This window comes from Rhinopithecus bieti, unplaced genomic scaffold (genome assembly GCF_001698545.2).
Source record: "Rhinopithecus bieti isolate Rb0 unplaced genomic scaffold, ASM169854v2 scaffold_23816, whole genome shotgun sequence".
Classification (NCBI taxonomy): Eukaryota; Metazoa; Chordata; class Mammalia; order Primates; family Cercopithecidae; genus Rhinopithecus; species Rhinopithecus bieti.
Genome location: NW_016811019.1, coordinates 2,225,731 through 2,244,897, shown reverse-complemented (window position 1 = coordinate 2,244,897; position 19,167 = coordinate 2,225,731). Strand labels below are relative to the sequence as shown.

General features: G+C 37.3%; 1 protein-coding gene across 8 annotated transcripts in view; it reads right to left on the bottom strand.

The window, feature by feature from the left end:
- Positions 1-19,167, bottom strand: part of PUM2 (pumilio RNA binding family member 2) — a 112,657-nt gene that overhangs the window by 55,174 nt on the left and 38,316 nt on the right. For all 8 annotated transcript variants that reach the window (XM_017893368.1, XM_017893374.1, XM_017893371.1 and 5 more), the window contains 4 exons: positions 13,336-13,523; positions 12,599-12,768; positions 9,412-9,682; positions 9,071-9,164 (listed from right to left, as the gene is read on the bottom strand). In XM_017893368.1, coding sequence (XP_017748857.1) covers positions 9,071-9,164; positions 9,412-9,682; positions 12,599-12,768; positions 13,336-13,523 — 723 coding nt within the window. The remainder of the gene's footprint in view (positions 1-9,070; positions 9,165-9,411; positions 9,683-12,598; positions 12,769-13,335; positions 13,524-19,167) is intronic.

Sequence of the window (19,167 nt, the reverse complement as noted above, 5' to 3'; positions counted from 1 at the left end):
AATAATAAATAATAATAGTAATATTTTTAAAAACTATTCAAAAGGAAAATATATCTTACTAGGCCTTAAAATCAAAATTCAGGCTCCAGAAGGGGGGCACGCCCAGGGAGGGCATGGAAGCTCTGCACCCCTTCCTCCATACCTCGCTATACCCAGCAGCTCTGTACACCTGTATCCTTTACAGTATCTTTCGTAATAAACCAGTAAAAGTAAGTGTACTGTGAGGCACTCCAGCAAATCAAACCCAAAGAGGGGTTTGTGGGAACTCCAACTTGAAGCCAGTCAGTCAGACGTTCTGGAGGCCCAGACTTGCGACTAGTGTTGTGTTGGGGGTGGAAAGCAGTCTTGGAGACTGAGGCCTCAACTTCTGGGATCTGACACTGTCTCTGGGTAGACAGCGATGGAACTGTATTAGAGGACACTCAGTTGGTGTCTCCTGTTTGGTGTGTGGAGAAAACCACCTACACATGGGTCACAGAAGTAGTCTACGTTGTCACGGCTTGAGAGTAGAGGAAAAACAAGGTTTTAGGCCAGGCATGGTGGCTCACACCTGTGATCCCAGGACTTTGGGAGGCCAAGGTAGGCGGATCACTTGAGGCCAGGAGCTCAAGACCGGCCTAGCCAACGGTGAAACCCCGTCTCTATTAAAAATATAAAAATTAGCTGGGTGTGGTAGTGCATGCCTGTAATCCCAGCTACTCGGGAAGCTGAGGCATGAGAATTGCTTGAATCCAGGAAGTGGAGGTTGCAGTGAGCCAAGATCACACCACTGCACTCCAGCCGGGCCAACAGTGTAAGACTCTGTCTCCTAAATAAATAACAACAACATAATTTTAGAGTTTTCCCTATACAAAATCATTTTCTATAGCCTATTTAATTTAAAAAAATACAAGCCTCAACACTGATTTCATGTCTAGGCACAACACAGCCATTTAAGAAACCTGCTTTTATCTATGAAAAGAGTCAAACTCGGTGAATTATTTGAAGAGATTTATTCTGAGCCAAATATGAGGGCTCTAGGTACATTTTAAAATTTTCTGGTTGACAAATTGGTTGAGTTTATCTAAAGACCTGGGATCAACAGAAAGGAAATGCTTGGGTTGCGATAAGAGGTTGTGGAAACAAAAGTTTTATCATTCAGATGAATCCTCCAGATAGCAGGCTTCAGAGAGAATAGACTCTGTTCCTTATCAGACTTAAGGTCTGCGTTGCTGTTAATGCTGGAGAGGTATAATGAAGCATGTCCAACCCCCACTTCCCATCATAGCCTGAACCAGTCTTCCAGGTTTTTTTTTTTTGAGACGGGGAGTTTTGCTCTTGTTGCCCAGGTTGGAGTGCAGTAGCATGATCTTGGCTCACCGCAACCTCTGCCTCCCGGGTTCCAGTGATTCTCCTGCCTCAGCCTCCCAAGTAGCTGGGATTACAGGCATGTGCCACCACACCTGGCTAATTTTGTATTTTTAGTAGAGACGGGGTTTCTCCACGTTGGTCAGGCTGGTGGCGAACTCCCGACCTCAGGTGATCTGCCTGCCTCGGCTTCCCAAAGTGCTGGGATTACAGGAGTGAACCATTGCACCTGGCCTCAAGTTAAATTTTAAGAGCACCCTGGCCAAGGAAGAAGTCCATTCAGATGGTTGCTGGGGGCTTTAGAATTGTATTTTGGTTTATACTTCTTATGAAGAAAATATGAGTTAAACTATGAGTTCAATAAAATCCTTTCATTTTAAAGTCATGTGTTGAGTCCTATTTTTAACTATGCCCTAGGTCAAAAAGTTTGCAAGATTCCACTCAGGTTAGTGAAAATAAATCTCCCCAAAATCACCAAGGCAAAAAGAAAAGCTGGGAATTGCATTGGGCAAATCCTGCCTCCCATTCTATTCCTAAATAAGATAGCTATAAAGATTGAAAGAAAGAAAAAAAGCTACATATCTGCCTCACAGTTTGCCCACAAGAAAATTCCTCATGGACAAAGGACAAGCAGAGCTCAAAGTCTTCCCTCTGCTCACATGAGAAAAAAGCATATCTGATTTCTTCACTAAGCCAGACTAACGCATAAGTGATTATTCCTGTAAATTGTGCACTCAGTGAAAAACTAATCAGAAACTCAAAAGAATGCAATCATTTGTCTCTTATTTACCTATGCCTTGGTAGCCTCCACCCAGCTTCCAGTTGTTCCATATTTCCGGACCAAACCAATGCACATCTTAGGCATATTGACTGGTATCTCATGTCTCCCTAAAATGTATAAAACTAAGTTGTGCCCCAACCACCTTGGGCACATGTTGTCAGGACCTCCTGAGGCTGCGACACGGGTATGTCCTTAAACTTGGCAAAATAAACTTTCTAAATTGATTGAGACCTGTCTCAGATATCTTTTGGTTTGCAGCTTCATCTATCATGAATTATCTTTAGCACAAAAGTAGAAAACAATGTATTAGGATTCCTGTTCTACTTATACCACTAAAACATCTAAAAGTCAGGATAATTTAATATTTTATAGTTATATGATAAAAAGGTTGTTATTAAAAATTCAAATACTGGAAGATATAAAGAGAAAACTGAAAATCCTCATGTAACCTTTCCTGATATGTATACATACTTTTAAATGCTTATATACTCATACATTTTGTACTCTAATCTATAACCGTACTTTAATACACTTTTTCACCTACTAATTAGTATCATAAATCTGTCTACAGATACATATCTAGCTCATCTTTTTTTTTTTTTTGAAACAAGGTCTTACTCTGTCATCCAGGCTTGGAGTGCAGTGGCATGATCATGGCTAATTTCAGCCTTCACCTCCCAGGCTCAAGTGATCCTCCCACCTCAGTCTCCTAAGTTGCTGGGACCACAGGTAAACACTACCATACCTGGCTAATTTTTTTAGAGACAGGGTTTCGCCATATTGCCCAAGTTGGTCTCAAACTCCTGGGCTCAAGCGATCCACCCTCCTTGACCTCCCCACAATACTGGGATTACAGGCATGAGCCACTGTCCCCAGCCACTCATTCTTTTTAATGGCTACATATTATGTACTCTTCTGTATAGAAGGAACATGATATTATCAGTCTACTACCTTTACATATTTAGACGGTTCATAATCTTTTGCTATAAATAAATAATGCAATTATCCCTTTAGATACACAGGTGTGTACATTACTATATCCTTACAAAAATTTACTTCAACAAACAAAAACAAATTCTCTTTTTTAAGAGATGATGTCTCACTATGTTGCAGAGTTCATGCTGGTCTCGAACTCCTAGGCTCAACTGATGTTCCCGCCTCAACCTCTAGTAGCAGAGAATAAAAGCAGGTGCCACCACATCTGACTTTTCTGTTTCTGTCATAAAAATTATTGATCCACTTTTCTAGATTATTTTCCAGGAAAACCGTAGCAGTTTAGATTCCAAAAGTATGAGTGCCACTTACACTCCTGCCAAAACAGAACATTGTCAAACATTTTGAAGACTCGCCAACCTAACAGGTAAATTAAAATTAAATCTTTTCTGCTTTTGTTTTACTCATTAAAAATTTCAATCCATTAGGAATGAGACCCAATAACCCCCACAAGCTATTTTCCAAATAATCATTCTTTTGGCACTGATTTGAAATTCATCTCACCACTCTACCCTAAACAAGCAAGCATGCACACACAGATCTATTTCAAAGTAATCTTGTTCAATGATCTACTCATACATTTTGAGTCCAGTACCACACTATTTTAATAGTCATAAGTAATAATTGTTTTAAAAAATTGAAACTGTGCTCCAAAAAGTTAAAGAAAGCAGTGATTAATGAAAATTCAAAGTAATCTTGTTCAATGATCTACTCATATATTTTGAGTCCAATACCACACTATTTTAATCGTCATTAGTAATAATTGTTTTAAAAAACTGAAACTGCGCTCCAAAAAGTTAAAGCAGTGACTAATGAAAATTCCTGAGTTTGCAGGATGGTAGATACGAAAAGAATGAATGTGTAGAAAGAAATGCAGAAACTCTCTGCTTATAAGATAACACAACTGGCTAACATCAGTTAAAACCAACATGGCTGACTGTAGTCTGTGCAGAACAAGCTTGCTGACATCACAGCCCAAATTTCCACCACGTTTCATACTAACTCTCCTGCAATCTGCACATGCGACCCATCGGGAGGCATGAAGAGATAGCTGTGCATGCTAAGGACTTTCCAGGCCTCCCCTTTTCTTCCACCAATCACTTAATAATCTCAAAATCCATTCCCTAAGGCCTTTTTAATAAAAATTACTCCCTTAAAGCCAGCACAGGGAGATAAAATAGAGCTGGACTCCTGTCTCCTTGTTGGTTGACCTACAAAAAAAGCTTTTCTTTTCTCAAAAACATGGTCGACAGCATTGCCTTCTACTGCATCAGGCAGTGAGCCCTTTTGCTCAGAAACAGTATGGTTGAGCAAGTCCTCCTCTTCCACTTTAATTTTAGTTTTCCATTAATTTTCTAGTTTTTCTGGGAGGATTGCTTGAGCCTAGGAGGTCGAGGCTGCAATCAGCCATCATCATGCCACTGTACTCCAAGCCTGGGTGACAGAAAAGTACCATTTATTTTTCTGAGATAAACATCAAAATCAAGCTTTCAAGTTTAAAAAAAAAAAAACCTGCTGGGATTCTGACTAAGAGTATATTAAATACACACATTAATTTAGGGAGAACTGACATTTTTATAATGCTGAGTTTTGCCCAGAAAAAATCACGTGTCTCCATTTATTCAAGACTTCTGGGAAAGTTTACAGTTTTCTTTACAAATACTTTGTACATTTTTACTTACTCTCTAATTCATTCCATAGCTTTTCATTTCTCCTTTATATATCCCATGTCTTGATTACCACAGGGAATTTCAGTGTTCTGGGCGACCAACTACGTTTTATTTCCTAATTCATTTAGTGGTAGGTGATAGCCAATAATGCAGCTCACCTAGAACTATTTTTTCAATGACTTATTTACAAGACCATGAAATGGCTCCTTTTCACAGCAGTCTGTTAAGACTTTTGATGATTTCTGATGGCTCACGTCTTTTATCTCTTAAGGTTCGGAATACACTCTTACGTTCTTTGCACTTTAAAGTTCCCTTCCCTATCTTAGAACCCTGCGACATGTTTTCTGGCTGATCCTTCTTGTTTGTACTGTCATTTTTGTTTGGAACATTATTTTACATGAGAGTTTCTCGTGCACTCAATTGTCCACTATGTGGTATCAAATTATTGCCTCAACTACATACTATAGCGTCAAATCTCCAAGCCAAGTCTTTTATTAGCTGGGGGCGTTCTTACATGGTTACTGTAACTCAAACCCCAATGCCTGTACTGCATAGGCCCCTTTTTGTTTGTTTATTCCTCTTCTAGCCATCTGCAGGTCACCTGGCTTTATTTCCAATTTACCCCCGTATGGATTCTCCCTCAACTCTTTGTACTCTAGGAACTCCCCAATCAACTACACAACCCTGCCTTTTTGTTTTCATTCTATCCTATCTATTATTTCTATCTGGTCGAGTACATGGGTTAAGCCTGTGTCTTACCAATTTTTGTACAAACTAGCTAAGAATAGTTTTAGTATTTTTAAATGGTTCAAAAAAATAAAATTCAAACACATGAAAATCATTTGAAATTCCTATTTCAGTACCCATAAGTGAAGTTTTACTGGAACACAGCAATATTTATGCATCACCTAATGACCATTTTCATGCTTTACCAGCACAGTGGAGTAGTTGTGACTGAACCCATATGGGATGCAAAGCTTTAAATATTCAACAGCCCTTTGTAGAGAAGACATTTGTCGACTCACACTCTAAAAATTTTCCACATATAGTCACTGTGCATTTAAAATGTGACTAGTTTGAGATCAGCTATATTCAAAGCTGACTTGAGATCAGCTATATTTCAAAAACAATATGAAGAAAAGAATGCAAAAATTCTCATCAGTAAGATCCATATTGATTACATTTTGCAATATTTTGGATACGAGCTAAATATTCAAATTAATTTCACCTATTTTAATTTTAAAATGTGATTACTAAATAACTGCAAATTATATGGTACATATTATACATTTTTCTATTGACTAGTCCTTTTCTAAATGAGTTACTGGCCAGCTAAGAGGTAACCAGGCAAACTTGGATCAAAAAGATTGTCAACAATGAATATGCTTAACTGTGGAATTGAGTTAAAATGTGGGGCCAATTTTGATAAATTATGCTTTCTAAGTTTTCAAATTTATTTATATTAGGTTTCACACACAAAAAAGTTCTGCCACATCTTTAAAGATTACTTGTCCAATATTATTAAAATACGCTAAGGCATTAAAATAAAAGAGAAATAGCTGGGCTGGGTGCAGTGGCTCATGTCTATAATCCCAGCACTGTGGGAAGCCAAGTCAGGTGGATTACTTGAGCCCAGGAGTTTGAGACCAGCCTGGGCAATAGGGTGAATCCCCATCTCTACAAAAAATGCACCAGGCATCGTTGGTCCAGCCTATAGTCCCAAGTTACCTTGGAGGCTGAGATGAAAGGACTGCTTCAGCCTAGGAAGTTGAGGCTGTACCACTGCACTCCAGTCTGGGTGACAGTAAGACGCTGTCTTTGGGGGGAAAAGAAAAAAGAAAGACCTATCTAAAATTATTTTTGTGAAGCAAGAATGCTGACACCAAAAAATGTGAAAAACCTGCAAATACAGAGACTAATTTCAGTTAATTATATAGATACAAAAATCCTAAATGAAATACTAGCAAATTGAAAGAGCATGTTGAAAGAAATAATAATTGTTATATACAAGTCTTTTTATTCCAAGAATGGGAAGATGATTCAACTATTTTAAATTATCATTCATGAAATCTGATATGTGGTACTTGAGTTTTCATAGTTAACACTTTAAAGCTACAATGAAAGACAGGAAGAAAGTCATTTACGATAACAAAACATAAAATAAACTTATAATAAAATATGCAAACCCATGTAAGAAAAATTTTAAAGTACTCAAATGACACTACAGTAAACTTGAACAAAAATAAAGACACATCATGCCCTGGACAAGAATACTTGATGTCAGCAGGGCACGGTGGCTCACGCCTCTAATGCCAGCACTTTAGGAGGCTGAGGTGGGTGGATCACTTGAGCTCAGGACCAGCCTGGGCAACATGGCGAAACCCCGTCTCTACAAAAAATTGGCCAGGTGTGGTGGCGTGTGCCTGTGGTCCCAGCTACTCGGGAGGCTGAGGTGAAAGGATCACTTGAGCCCGGAAGGCAACAGTTGCAGTGAGCCAAGACTGCACCACTGCACTCCAGGGTGGGTGAAACAGTGAGACCCCTTGTCAAAAAAACAAGAACAACAAAAGCTGATGCTTGATGTCATAAAGATGTCAAATTTCCCTAAGTAAATTACAAAATTTAATCCTATCTTCTGGAAGTAAATAAGCTAATTTTGAAGTTCATACAAAAAAGCAAATAAGAACCAAAAACTTAAAACTCCAAAAAAGAAGAGTAATAGACGTTTAGCCTGCCAAATACTATAACATAAAGCCTCAAGAAATAAAAACTGTTGTGCTGTCCATGAATAGACAGGAATCAGTACATTTCTAACATAAGAGGACAAATGAGGGATAAAGGGGGTGGGGGAAAAAAAGAGGAAAGAGAGAGGGAAAAAAGAGGAATGAAACAGGGCCAGAGTACACGCTATAATTGGCACTCATCTATATATGTGGACTTTTTTTTGTTTTTTGAGCGGAGTCTATCTCTGTCACCTAGGCTGGAAGGCAGTGGCGCAATCTTGGTTCACTGCAGCTTCTGCCTCCCAGGTTCAAGCAATTCTCCTGCCTCAGACACCCAAGTAGCCGGGATTACAGACTCCCACTGCCACGCCCAGCTAATTTTTCTAATTTTGCAGAGACAGGGTTTTGCCATGTTGGCCAGGCTGGTCTCAAACTCCTGACCTCAGGTGATTCACCTGCGTCAGCCTCCCAAAGTGCTGGGATTAAAGGAGGGCACCACGGTGCAACCTGACATTTTTGATGAAAACAAAAAATAGGCCAGACATGGCGACTCACACCTGCAATCCCAGCACTTTGAGAGGCCGGGGAGGGGGGGTTGATCACCTGACATCAGGAGTTCGAGACCGGCCTGACCAACATGGTAAAATCCCCATCTCTACTAAAAATACAAACATTAGCCGGGTGTGGTGGCAGGCACCTGTGATCCCAGCTACTCAGAAGGCTGAGGCAGGAGAATCTCTTGAACCCAGGAGGTGGAGGCTGCAGTGAGCCGAGATGGTGCCACTGTATTCTAGCCTGGGTAAGAGTGAGACTCTGTCTCCAAAACAAACAAACAAACAAACAAAAATCCGAAAAATAAAAATTAGGGCTTACGAAGCCTTACTGCACTAACATGGAACAATATGACATTAAGGAAAGAGAACCCCCTTCCATAGACTGATGTTGAATAGTATTCCTACAAACTTACCCAAAATCAGACCGGCTTTTATAAAAATGGTTACACAAATCTACACGTGATAAACAATACCATATTACTGTTTTTGATACTGTACTATAATTACTTAAGTGTAGCCATTAGGGGAAATTGGGTAAAGGGTATAGGGAAATTATTCCCATATTACTACTGTGGGAGGTAGGGGGGAGACCCAGTACAGACAACATAATGTACCAAGCTTGAATTCTACCAGATTAAAAGTCAAAGAACAAATAACTTCGTGGAAAAAAATATTTTACGAAAAAATTTAAATGAACATACTCACTTGATAAAGGACACAAATAACTAAATTTGAATTTCCAGGTGTTTGACTTTCTCAACTTCACATTGGAGAAAAACTTACGTGATGACAACTTTTATAAAATTACAGATTTTTATTTAACCAGTGATGCAAATAATAATCAGAAACAATTCCCTCGTTAATGAATACCTTTGTCATACAACCTATTACTTGTCGATCTCAGATGTTTCAAAAAGTAACAAAACCTCACCAATCAGTAAATGAGAAGTGAAACATCCTAGACATTTTAACAAGACTTTGGTCAAAATGACGAAGACTCACCTATATGTGGCTGCTGAGCTGCTGCTAATGCATACTGCTGCTGTTGAGCTGCAGTTAACTGTTGAACTGTTAGTGCATTAGTCCTCTGAAAGAGCTATTAGGAAAAATATTTAACACAAAGATTAGTGTCAAAATCTTTCATTTCTAATTAGAAATCTTAATAAAACATTTTAAACTTTTTTTTGGGGGGGGGGGAGCACTTTCTCAAATACAAGGACACTTTAATCAATAAAACATTTAGTACTCAAAAACTCCTACCATTCTTTCAATGTCACATAGCACTTCAGGCTAAACCAGTATATAATTAAGAGGACCTTCTTAAAGAAAGAGCATGCTTTTACCTGCTGCTGGGAATTGTAGTCAAAAAGGCCTACAGTAGCTCCTGAAGAGTCCATTGGTACCTGATTACCAGGATAGTCAAACTGTAAGGATTCCAGACCAACTTGTTCCATGGCATCCAGATTCTGAGTTTCAGGATTTGAAAATTCTTCAACAAGTGGTTTATTAGCTGCAGGATTAGGAAGAGGCCCCAGTCCTTCTGAGGGATTAGTATTGGGGCCCAAGCGCTCAACTACTTCAGTTGGAGAGGCTTGACGACTTCCAGGAGTACGACTACATAAAGAAAATAGAAAAGCTTTATAAATAAAAGTAACAAGTCAAATGGTGAAATGGGAAAATAGAAAAATCACGAAGAACCAATGGTCATAAAATACAGTGAATAAGGCATTCTGGGTCACTATGCCATCTTTATTGCATTTTTTTCTATTTAACTTTCCTCTTAAGAGCTGGCATGATTTGAGGATTTTAAAAGTATTATTAATGATTACTCCCTTCAATCTGAATAACATAAAGATATAATGCAATTTTACAGATTAGAAAAACTGGCCAGTATCACAACTTAGGCTCATACTACCTGAAATCTCTGTCTCAAGTCATAGTCACAAAGAACAGTGTATAAACAGATTATTAAGTGGCAAATATGAAAAAGCTCAAAACCAAAACCCACTTACCATACTGCTGTCCTGCCCCGCCAACACATAATTTTGCCATAACATCTTGCTTAATAATACTTAAAAAAATTTGGCCATAACAGATCATTATGGTCTTCATTATTTAAGGGGCCAAAATGTGGGATGCAACAGGAAAAGGGTACCATACATGGTAAGTCAAAAGGCTGACTCCTGACTTAGTCTTTTAAATATGATTTTGAGCAAGTCATGTCATTTTTCAAGCAGCAGTTTTCTTACTTAAGAGATGACCTTTTGATTCCAACTAATAAGAACAAAAGAAACTATTTGTGAAAGCCCTCTATGAAAGCCCTCCAAAGACAATGTTTATTATACCAAATAGTTCAGTTGAAACCATCAGAAAGAAATGGAAATGTATGACATTTATCAAAAATTAAGTATACACAGCAAGAAAAGGATCTTTCTACATAAAAAATAGAAAAAGGGACCTAACTTCTATATGGCCTCCTTAATTTTCACAAGGAATTCATTAACACTGGACTAAATTTTAAGTACTGGCTTCTTTTTTTACTAACCACCTTCATGGTCTAAACTTACATTTCTAGCTCATGACCAATCCTCATTTATAGCTTATCTTATACATAAATATTTTATATAGGATCCTTTCTTTTGTAAGAAAGAGTTTATTGTTCAGAGTAACTATGCATTCACAGGATATTCAAGCATGAGTACATTAAGTAAATGGTACTGTTCCACCTGGCTTTTAATGCCAGTTGCTACATCCATCTAACTCTTCCCAACTTCAGGTAGTCTGGATTGGAATAAATTTGCTAACATATAGTTTACAAAGCAATTTCTTGATTACAAGAATTGTTCTCTATAGGTATGTAAGCAAACTTAACATTTCATTTAAACATCAATCATTTTGTCCTTGCAAAATCAGAAGATTTCAAACTCCTTTCCCTTTAAACCACACCTAATTTTGTACGTGAACATTCCAAAGGCTCATTTTTCATTTGGAACATATGGAAAGAAAAAACTAAAAGGATTTTCTTTAAAATCAGCCATTTTTTCTTAAAAAAAGAAAGTGTTCAATAGTTATTTTATTGATTTCTGTTCTACTCCAATAATGTATATATTGATGACGTATCAGTTAATGTAGAAATTAATGATGTGCTGGCATAGTGACCATATGACCACAGCTGTTGATTGTGTTAATACATTTTAACACTGTCAAGTAATAACTAATACTGTATCTAAAATAATTAGTAATTTAAAACACATATCTAAAACTTAATGGAATAAAACCAGAATGCTAATAAATGTAAAATCCACATTAATATTTCAGGGGAGAAGTATCACCTCTCACACAAAGTAACTTATATATAGCAAAAATAGAGGACATTATGAAAAAAAGTAATGCTATCAGTGGTGCTATTTTCTTGCTATAGTTAATGGTGTATTAACACTTCAATTATAAATGTATACTCTGAAGGGTTTATCATCAACTGAATTTTAAATGCATTTCCTTAACTAAAACTTAGATTAGGTAATAGTGAAGAACAAACTCAGAATAAAGTTCTAAATCTGAATAGCATTAAATGTATTTCTTGTCAAAAGAGGTTTACTGGTTTTGGATGCTTTTTTGCACTCAGAACAGATAGAAATGGCACTGTTTTTAAGAAGCATTGTTACTTTGCTTTTGATAATTAAAGGCAATAAATGTAAAAGAATACCACCCACCATATACCTAATACTCTTTTTTATGTAAGATTCCACGGTCATAGGACCTCAAAGAAACAGCTCATTTTCAGATACAGGATCCAAAGCACCTCATTATTGAAATATTACAGAAAATCAATATAAACAACTCCCTAATATGTAGATAAATGTACACTGTCTAATCTAAGACCAAAGGCTAAAGTACTTATTTAACTGCCATAAAAGACAATAAAAGCTACATAAAAGACAACAAAAAGCTATAATATAAAAAATTATGAGCTTAAAGCTAACTTTTAAAAGTCTCTAATATGTTCCCCACTTGCGATTTGCAGGAATAATCTTAAGTATTAGCACAAACTCATATATTGTAAGAAAGATTACTACTCCTAAGCTAATTTTGTCTCCTCTCTTCTAAGATTAAAAGTTAAATGGGAGGCAGGGCATAAATACTCAGAAGGAAGAAAACTCCACTGAAAGGTGCTCAAAAGCACTCCCAAAAGGGAAAAAAAAATCAGAGTAAACCTACACTTCACTAAATTTAACAGAAAGGAAAAAGTTGAAATTTAGACTATTATATTAACAGAAAAGTAAGTGCAGCTTCTAACATTACTCCTTCAACAGAATGCACTGTTTCAGAGGCTGGTTTGAAGATTTTTTTTTTTAAATGGTTCATAATCACAAATTTTCTTTATAGTGAAAAAACAAAATTTGTCCAGATTAACACAAAGTTCAAAGGAAATAAACCTAAATGATGAAAATGTCTAAATTAGTCACATCAACTAATAGTAGTAATCCCTAAAAAGATACGCTTTTCTTCTTGAGAAAGTTAAAATCTTACTTAAAATCTTTGCAATCGGCATCCATTCCATTTGGCAAACCTCTGCCATTTATTTTAGAATCATCATCATCTCCTTGTTTAAGATCTCTGTTTTGGTCCTCCTCAAATGGAGAAGCCTTGCCTTTTTGATCTCCTTTCTCAGGTCCATCTGTTTCAGCATCTCTAGTGCCCTGAGGAAAAAGAATCTGTTTGATTCTGAATATTTAATAGAACACAAAAATAAAAGGCACCATAAGGTGACCTACCACTACACTACAGTGCATGTAAACAATAAAAGCATTGAATCTTATTTAATTTCGTAGTCAATTAATTTATCAAAGGCCCAAAAATTGAGTACAAACTAGTGATTTATAACAGAAGGGCTAAGGCAACCTTAACTATAGCGGTGCTGGAAAAGCAGTTAACACCACAAACTAGATTAAAATAATGCATAGAAGATTTTGTTTAGTTACTTTCACATCAAGCACTACCAGGAATAAGCAATTTTAATTTTGCAGATTATGTTTTAAAATTAGTATGATTTGACTTCTGTAACATGGTTCAAATCATACATATTTCCAATGGTTCTATCATTTCACCTTCTTCAAGTGGCTAAGCAGAAGAATAGCAATAATAGTTACAAAATTTCCCTTAACTATAGGAAGGGCACAGAAAAATAAATTGAATTAAAAATAAAAGTAATGTAACCAAATAACTCTCAAGCAAATATTAAATATTTCTTTATTCAAAATACTTACAAAATTTCCCTTCCTAAATCGAGAATCCAATTTATCAGCAGGAGAAGAACTTAATACATATTCTACCATGCTCACACCAAGGCCTCCACTTTCTGATCGCGGAGACAGTATTGCATTTACTTCACTGTTTCCATGAAAACCCTGTCCAGATCTTCTCTGTACCATAATAGGCTGGGACATTGAATGGTCTGTTTGGAAGAAAAAATACAATTATATACATGTACTTTTAACTTAAACAAAATGTAGTTACACAAATTAGTATACTGAAGAAAAATCAGCACATTGTTTTATTTTGAATGTTATTACTATAATCTTTACATAAAGTTCTTCATAGGACACAAATGGAAGAACATTCCATGCTCATGGATAGGAAGAATCAGTATTGTGAAAATGGCCACACTACCCAAGGTAATTTATAGATTCAATGCTATCCCCATCAAGCTACCACTGACTTTCTTCATAGAATTAGATAAAACTACTTTAAATTTCATATGAAACCATAAAAGAGCCCACATAGCCAAGACAATCCTAAGCAAAAAGAACAAAGCTGGAGGCATCATGCTACCTGACTTCAAACTATACTACAAGGCTACAGTAACCAAAACAGCATGGTACTGGTACCAAAACAGATATATAGACCAATGGAACAGAACAGAGGCCTCAAAAATAACACATCTATAGCCATCTGATCTTTGACAAATCTGACAAAAACAAGAAATGGGGAAAAGATTCCCTATTTAATAAATGGTGCTGGGAAAACTGGCTAGCCATATGTAGAAAGCTGAAACTGGATCCCTTTCTTACAACTTATACAAAAATTAACTCAAGATGGATTACAGACTTACATGTAAGACCTAAAACCATAAAAACCCCAGAAGAAAACCTAGGCAATACCATTCAGGACGTAAGCATGGGCAAAGACTTCATGACTAAAACACCAAAAGCAATGGCAACAAAAGCCAAAATTGGCAAATGGGATCTAATTAAACTAAAGAGCTTCTGCACAGCAAAATAAACTATCATCTGAGTGAACAGGCAACCAAGAGAATGGGGGAAAATTTTTGCAATCTATCCATCCAACAAAGGGCTAATATCCAGAATCTACAAAGAACTTAAATAAATTTGAAAGAAAAAAACAACCCCATCAAAAAGTGGGTGAAGGATATGATCAGATACTTCTCAAAAGAAGACATTTATGCAGCCAACAGATATATGAAAAAATGCTCATCATCACTGGTCATCAGAGAAACACAAATCAAAACAACGAGATACCATCTCACGCAAGTTAGAACGGCGAGCACTAAAAAGTCAGTAAACAACAGATGGTGGAGAGGATGAGGAGAAATAGGAATGCTTTTACACTGTTGGTGGCAGTGTAAATGAGTTCAACCATTGTGGAAGACAGTGTGGATTCCTCAAGGACCTAGAACCAGAAATATCATTTGACTCAGCAATCTCATTATACTGGGTATATACCCAAAGGATTACAAATCATGCTACTATAAAAACACATACACACATATGTTTATTGCAGCAACCCAAATGTCTATGAATAATAGGCTAGATAAAGAAAATGTGGCACACAGACACCATGGAATACTATGCAGCCATAAAAAAGGATGAGTTCATGTCCTTTGCAGGGACATGGATGAAGCTGGAAACCATCATTCTCAGCAAAATATCACAAGGACAGAAAACCCAACACTGCATGTTCTCACTCATAAGTAGGAGTTGAACAATGAGAACACATGGACACAGGGAGGAGAACATCACACACCTGGGCCTGTTGGGGGTTGCGGGGCTGGAGGAGGGATAACGTTAGAATACCTAATGTAAATGACGAGTTGATGGGTGCAGCAAACCAACATGGCACATGTATACCTATGTAATAAACCTGTGCTTTGTGTACATGTACCCTAGAACTTAAAGTATAATAATAATAAAAAAGATAAAAAATAAATAAAAAGCTCTTCATTTGGTTGAGACTAACTGGCTGGAGCACGTATCTTGAAAATACAGATGGAAAGAGCCATTTGGCAATAAACAGATAAAACCTATGTTAAGAACAGTACAACCAAAAGGTCAACAAAGGTAGACATAGTACCCAAAGGATACTACCTGAAGGATCAGTTGCTTATAAACATCATTTTAAAAAGTTAACCTTCTTTTGACAATTTATAACAATTCATAACATAAACCTTCAGGGATAAAACCTAGAAGAGGCTGGACAGCAGGGGCTCATACCTGTTACCCCAGCACTTTGGGAAGCTGAGGAGGATCACTTGTGCAGAGAAGTTTAAGACTAGCATGGGAAACATGGTGAGTTCCCATCTCTACCAAAAGTTTAAAAATTAGCCAAGCATGGCAGCACAGGTCTGTAGTCTCAGGAGCTGAGAGGCTGAGGTGGGAAGATTACCTGAACCCAGGAGGTTGAGGCTGCAGTGAGCCATGTTCACACCACTGCACTCCGCTCTGGGTGACAGAGTGAGATTCTGTCTCAAAAAAAAAAAAAAAATTGCCAGAGGCAGTCACTCACTCCTGTAATCAGTACTTTGGGAGACTGAGGCAGGTGGACTGCTTGAGCTCAGGAGTTCAAGACCAGCCTGGACAAAAAGGCGAAACCCCACCTCTACTAAGAATACAAAAATTAGCTGGACATGGTGACAGGCACTTAATAGTCCCAGCTACTAAGGAGGCTGATGAGGTGAAAGGATCGCCTGAGCCCGGGAGGTCAAGGCTTTGGTGAGCCATGATTGTGCCACTGTACTCCAGCCTGGGTGACACAGGAGACTCTGCTCCTCACTGCAAATAAACAAATTAAAATAATAAAATAAAATAAACTTTCAATTTGGCAGAAACACTTCTCAAGTTCACAGTTATGCACTGGATAGATCAGAACTTAGGACTATAACGCTATAATCACAAATGAGTAAGTCCAGAAAAATCAGTAATACCACAGAATTTTCTACTCTTGGTTTAAAAAAAACTAAATTATCTTCTAGCTTAAAAGTTTTCCATTTATTTTAAAACAAAATTATTGATTTATTTTTTTCTCCATACTTTTGGAATGAAAAGTAAAGGTAGTATTTAAGATCTGAGAGTTAATGGAATACAAATACAGTAACTCATTTGAGGCAACATTCAAACAGTTTTTGCTGGAAACTTTTTTGAAAGAACCCGTAAGCTACCAGCTTCCTCTGGATTGTTTGTGATAGGTATAATACTCAATATTTAAACTATTGAGGCTCAAATTTCATACTGGTAGCCAGTCATCATTTTATTAATTGTAATAATTTTGAAATGATTGCCATGTTTGTTAAACTAAATCAAAACACTTCCATTTCAGTATCTGCATCCATAAGAGACTAGTCATTATATTCTTTCTTTCAATCATTCATCCATTCATTACACAGTTGAAATATTGATTCATTCTCTTGTATGCTAAGCAATGACCCATATATGAGGAATCCGAGAACAAAACAGTCTGTTCTCAAGAGTATAGGTTTAATAAAAGGCAATTAGAATAGAATAAAAGAGCTTCAACCAAAATATAATCCATGACACCATGAGATCTGAAAGATGCGCATTCAAGTCCAACAGAGCTTAAAGGAAAAAGTAAAATTTAACAAAAAAAAAAGCAAAAATAAGAAAGATGGGCATCAATCCTCCCAAGTCTTAGAATCAACGCCACTTTTTTTTTTGGTGGGAAGGTGCAGGGTCTCACTATATTACCCAGCTGGTCTCAAACTCCTGGCCTCAAGTATCTGCCAGCCTTGATCTCCTAAAGTGCTGCAATTACAGATGGAAGTCGTATTTCAGCTGATAATGAAGGGTTAAAAAAAGGTAGCCAATGGGGAGGTGGGGGTGATAGGACATTTCAGTTACAGAAACCAGAATGGTCAAATGCCAAGAAGTGCTGGAGAACATAATGAACCTGATAATCACAAGTAATGTGGTTCTGCTGAGAGGGAGTATGTCAAGTCTCCTGCAGTCATAGAAAGAGACTCTCTTAGAACGACAATTCCTTGAGAACAAGAAGGTGTTATGCATATTTCTGTGTGTCTGGCATTCAATAAATGTTCGTTAGGTAAACAAAATTCCATTCATTTCTAATTTTCTCATGGTTTCTAGTAAGAGACAAACACTCATCTTTCAAAATGTTATGAGAGTTGGGAGAGGAGGGGCACAAAAAATTGAAATCATAAATTTCACGGTTTCCCTATCATCTGTCTTCAAATAATCTCTCTTTGTCACGTTGTGCTCAAGATGCTTTGCTTTTCATCACCTCAAAAAATCTTTGGTTGGCTGGGCACAGTGGCTCATGCCTTTAATCACAGCACTTTGGGAGGCTAAGGCAGGCAGATTGTTTTGAGCTCCTCAGGAGTTCGAGACCAGCCTCGGCAACATGGTGAAACCCCATCTCTACCAAAAATACAAAAATTAGCCAGCCTTATAACCTGGTCTTAGGGGAAAAAAAAGATAAAAGATTTTAAAAATCTTTGGTTCTCATTCTGGTAAATAAGTCGTGCATTCAACTTTCAAATCATGTCCATCAACCAAGTTATCGAGCACACATGCTCTCAGCAAGAAATATGCCTTTTGTAGCAGATATATCCCAGTCCAAATTACTATTTAAAATTATGAGTCTAACCTAATATAGGTTAATTCTAATTCAGAAAAATAAAGGACAAGGGACCCTTGAGGACAAGCGTCATATTTATTTTTATATTCTCCAAACCTGGCATATTATGTATCACACATTAGTTGAACTCAAAGGAAATTTACAATATTTTAAGAAAATTTTTGTCTAAATTACTTGTTGCCAACATTTGCAACCTACTTTGTTGAAATCACCACATTTTCCAGACCTTAACCTTTTAGATTTTAGCTTTTTGGCAATTATTTTAACAGTAATGAAATGAAACACTATATAGGAGTGTTAAATCTTCTAATATACTTTCATGATTTAGAGAATAAGAAAATATCTCGTGATTAATACTGAAAAATAATGATAATCGGGTAATTATCATGCAAAAATTTGTTTTCATTATTACTTTGGTCATTCTGCAGAGCTTAAGCAAACTGTATGAACTTAAATAAAAAAAAGAAAATATTTGTAAAATACATGATCTAGCTGTACACCTCTGAGATTTTACTAACTAGAAACATTTTAAAATGTAATCAGTAAAAAGATATGCTAACTACTTTAACACAACTATGGGCCGAACAAGGTGGCTCATGCCTGAGGCAGGAGGATCGATCACTTGAAGGCAGAAGTTCTGAGACCAGCCTGGGCAACATAGTGAGACCCCATCTCCCAAAAAAAAAAAAAGAAAGTTTTAAAAACTAGCCAGACCTGGCCAGGCATGATGGCTCATGCCCTAATCCCAGCACTTTCGGAGGCTGAGGTGGGCAGATCACCTGAGGTAAGATTTCAAGACCAGCCTGGCCAACATGGTGAAACCCCGTCTCAACTAAAAATACGAAAATTAGCAGGGTGTGGTGGCAGGCACCTATTATCCCAGCTACTCAGGAGGCTGAGGCAGGATAATCACTTGAACCTGGGAGGCAGAGTTTGCAGTAAGCCAAGATTGGGCCACTGCACTCCAGCCTGGGCGACAGAACGAGACCTCGTCTCAGGGAAAAAAAATATTTATTTTTATTTATTTTTTTTTTTTGAGGCAGAGTCTCGCTCTGTGGCCCGGACTGGAGTGCAGTGGCCAGATCTCAGCTCACTGCAAGCTCCGCCTCCCGGGTTTACGCCATTCTCCTGCCTCAGCCTCCCGAGTAGCTGGGACTACAGGCGCCCGCCACCTCGCCCGGCTAGTTTTT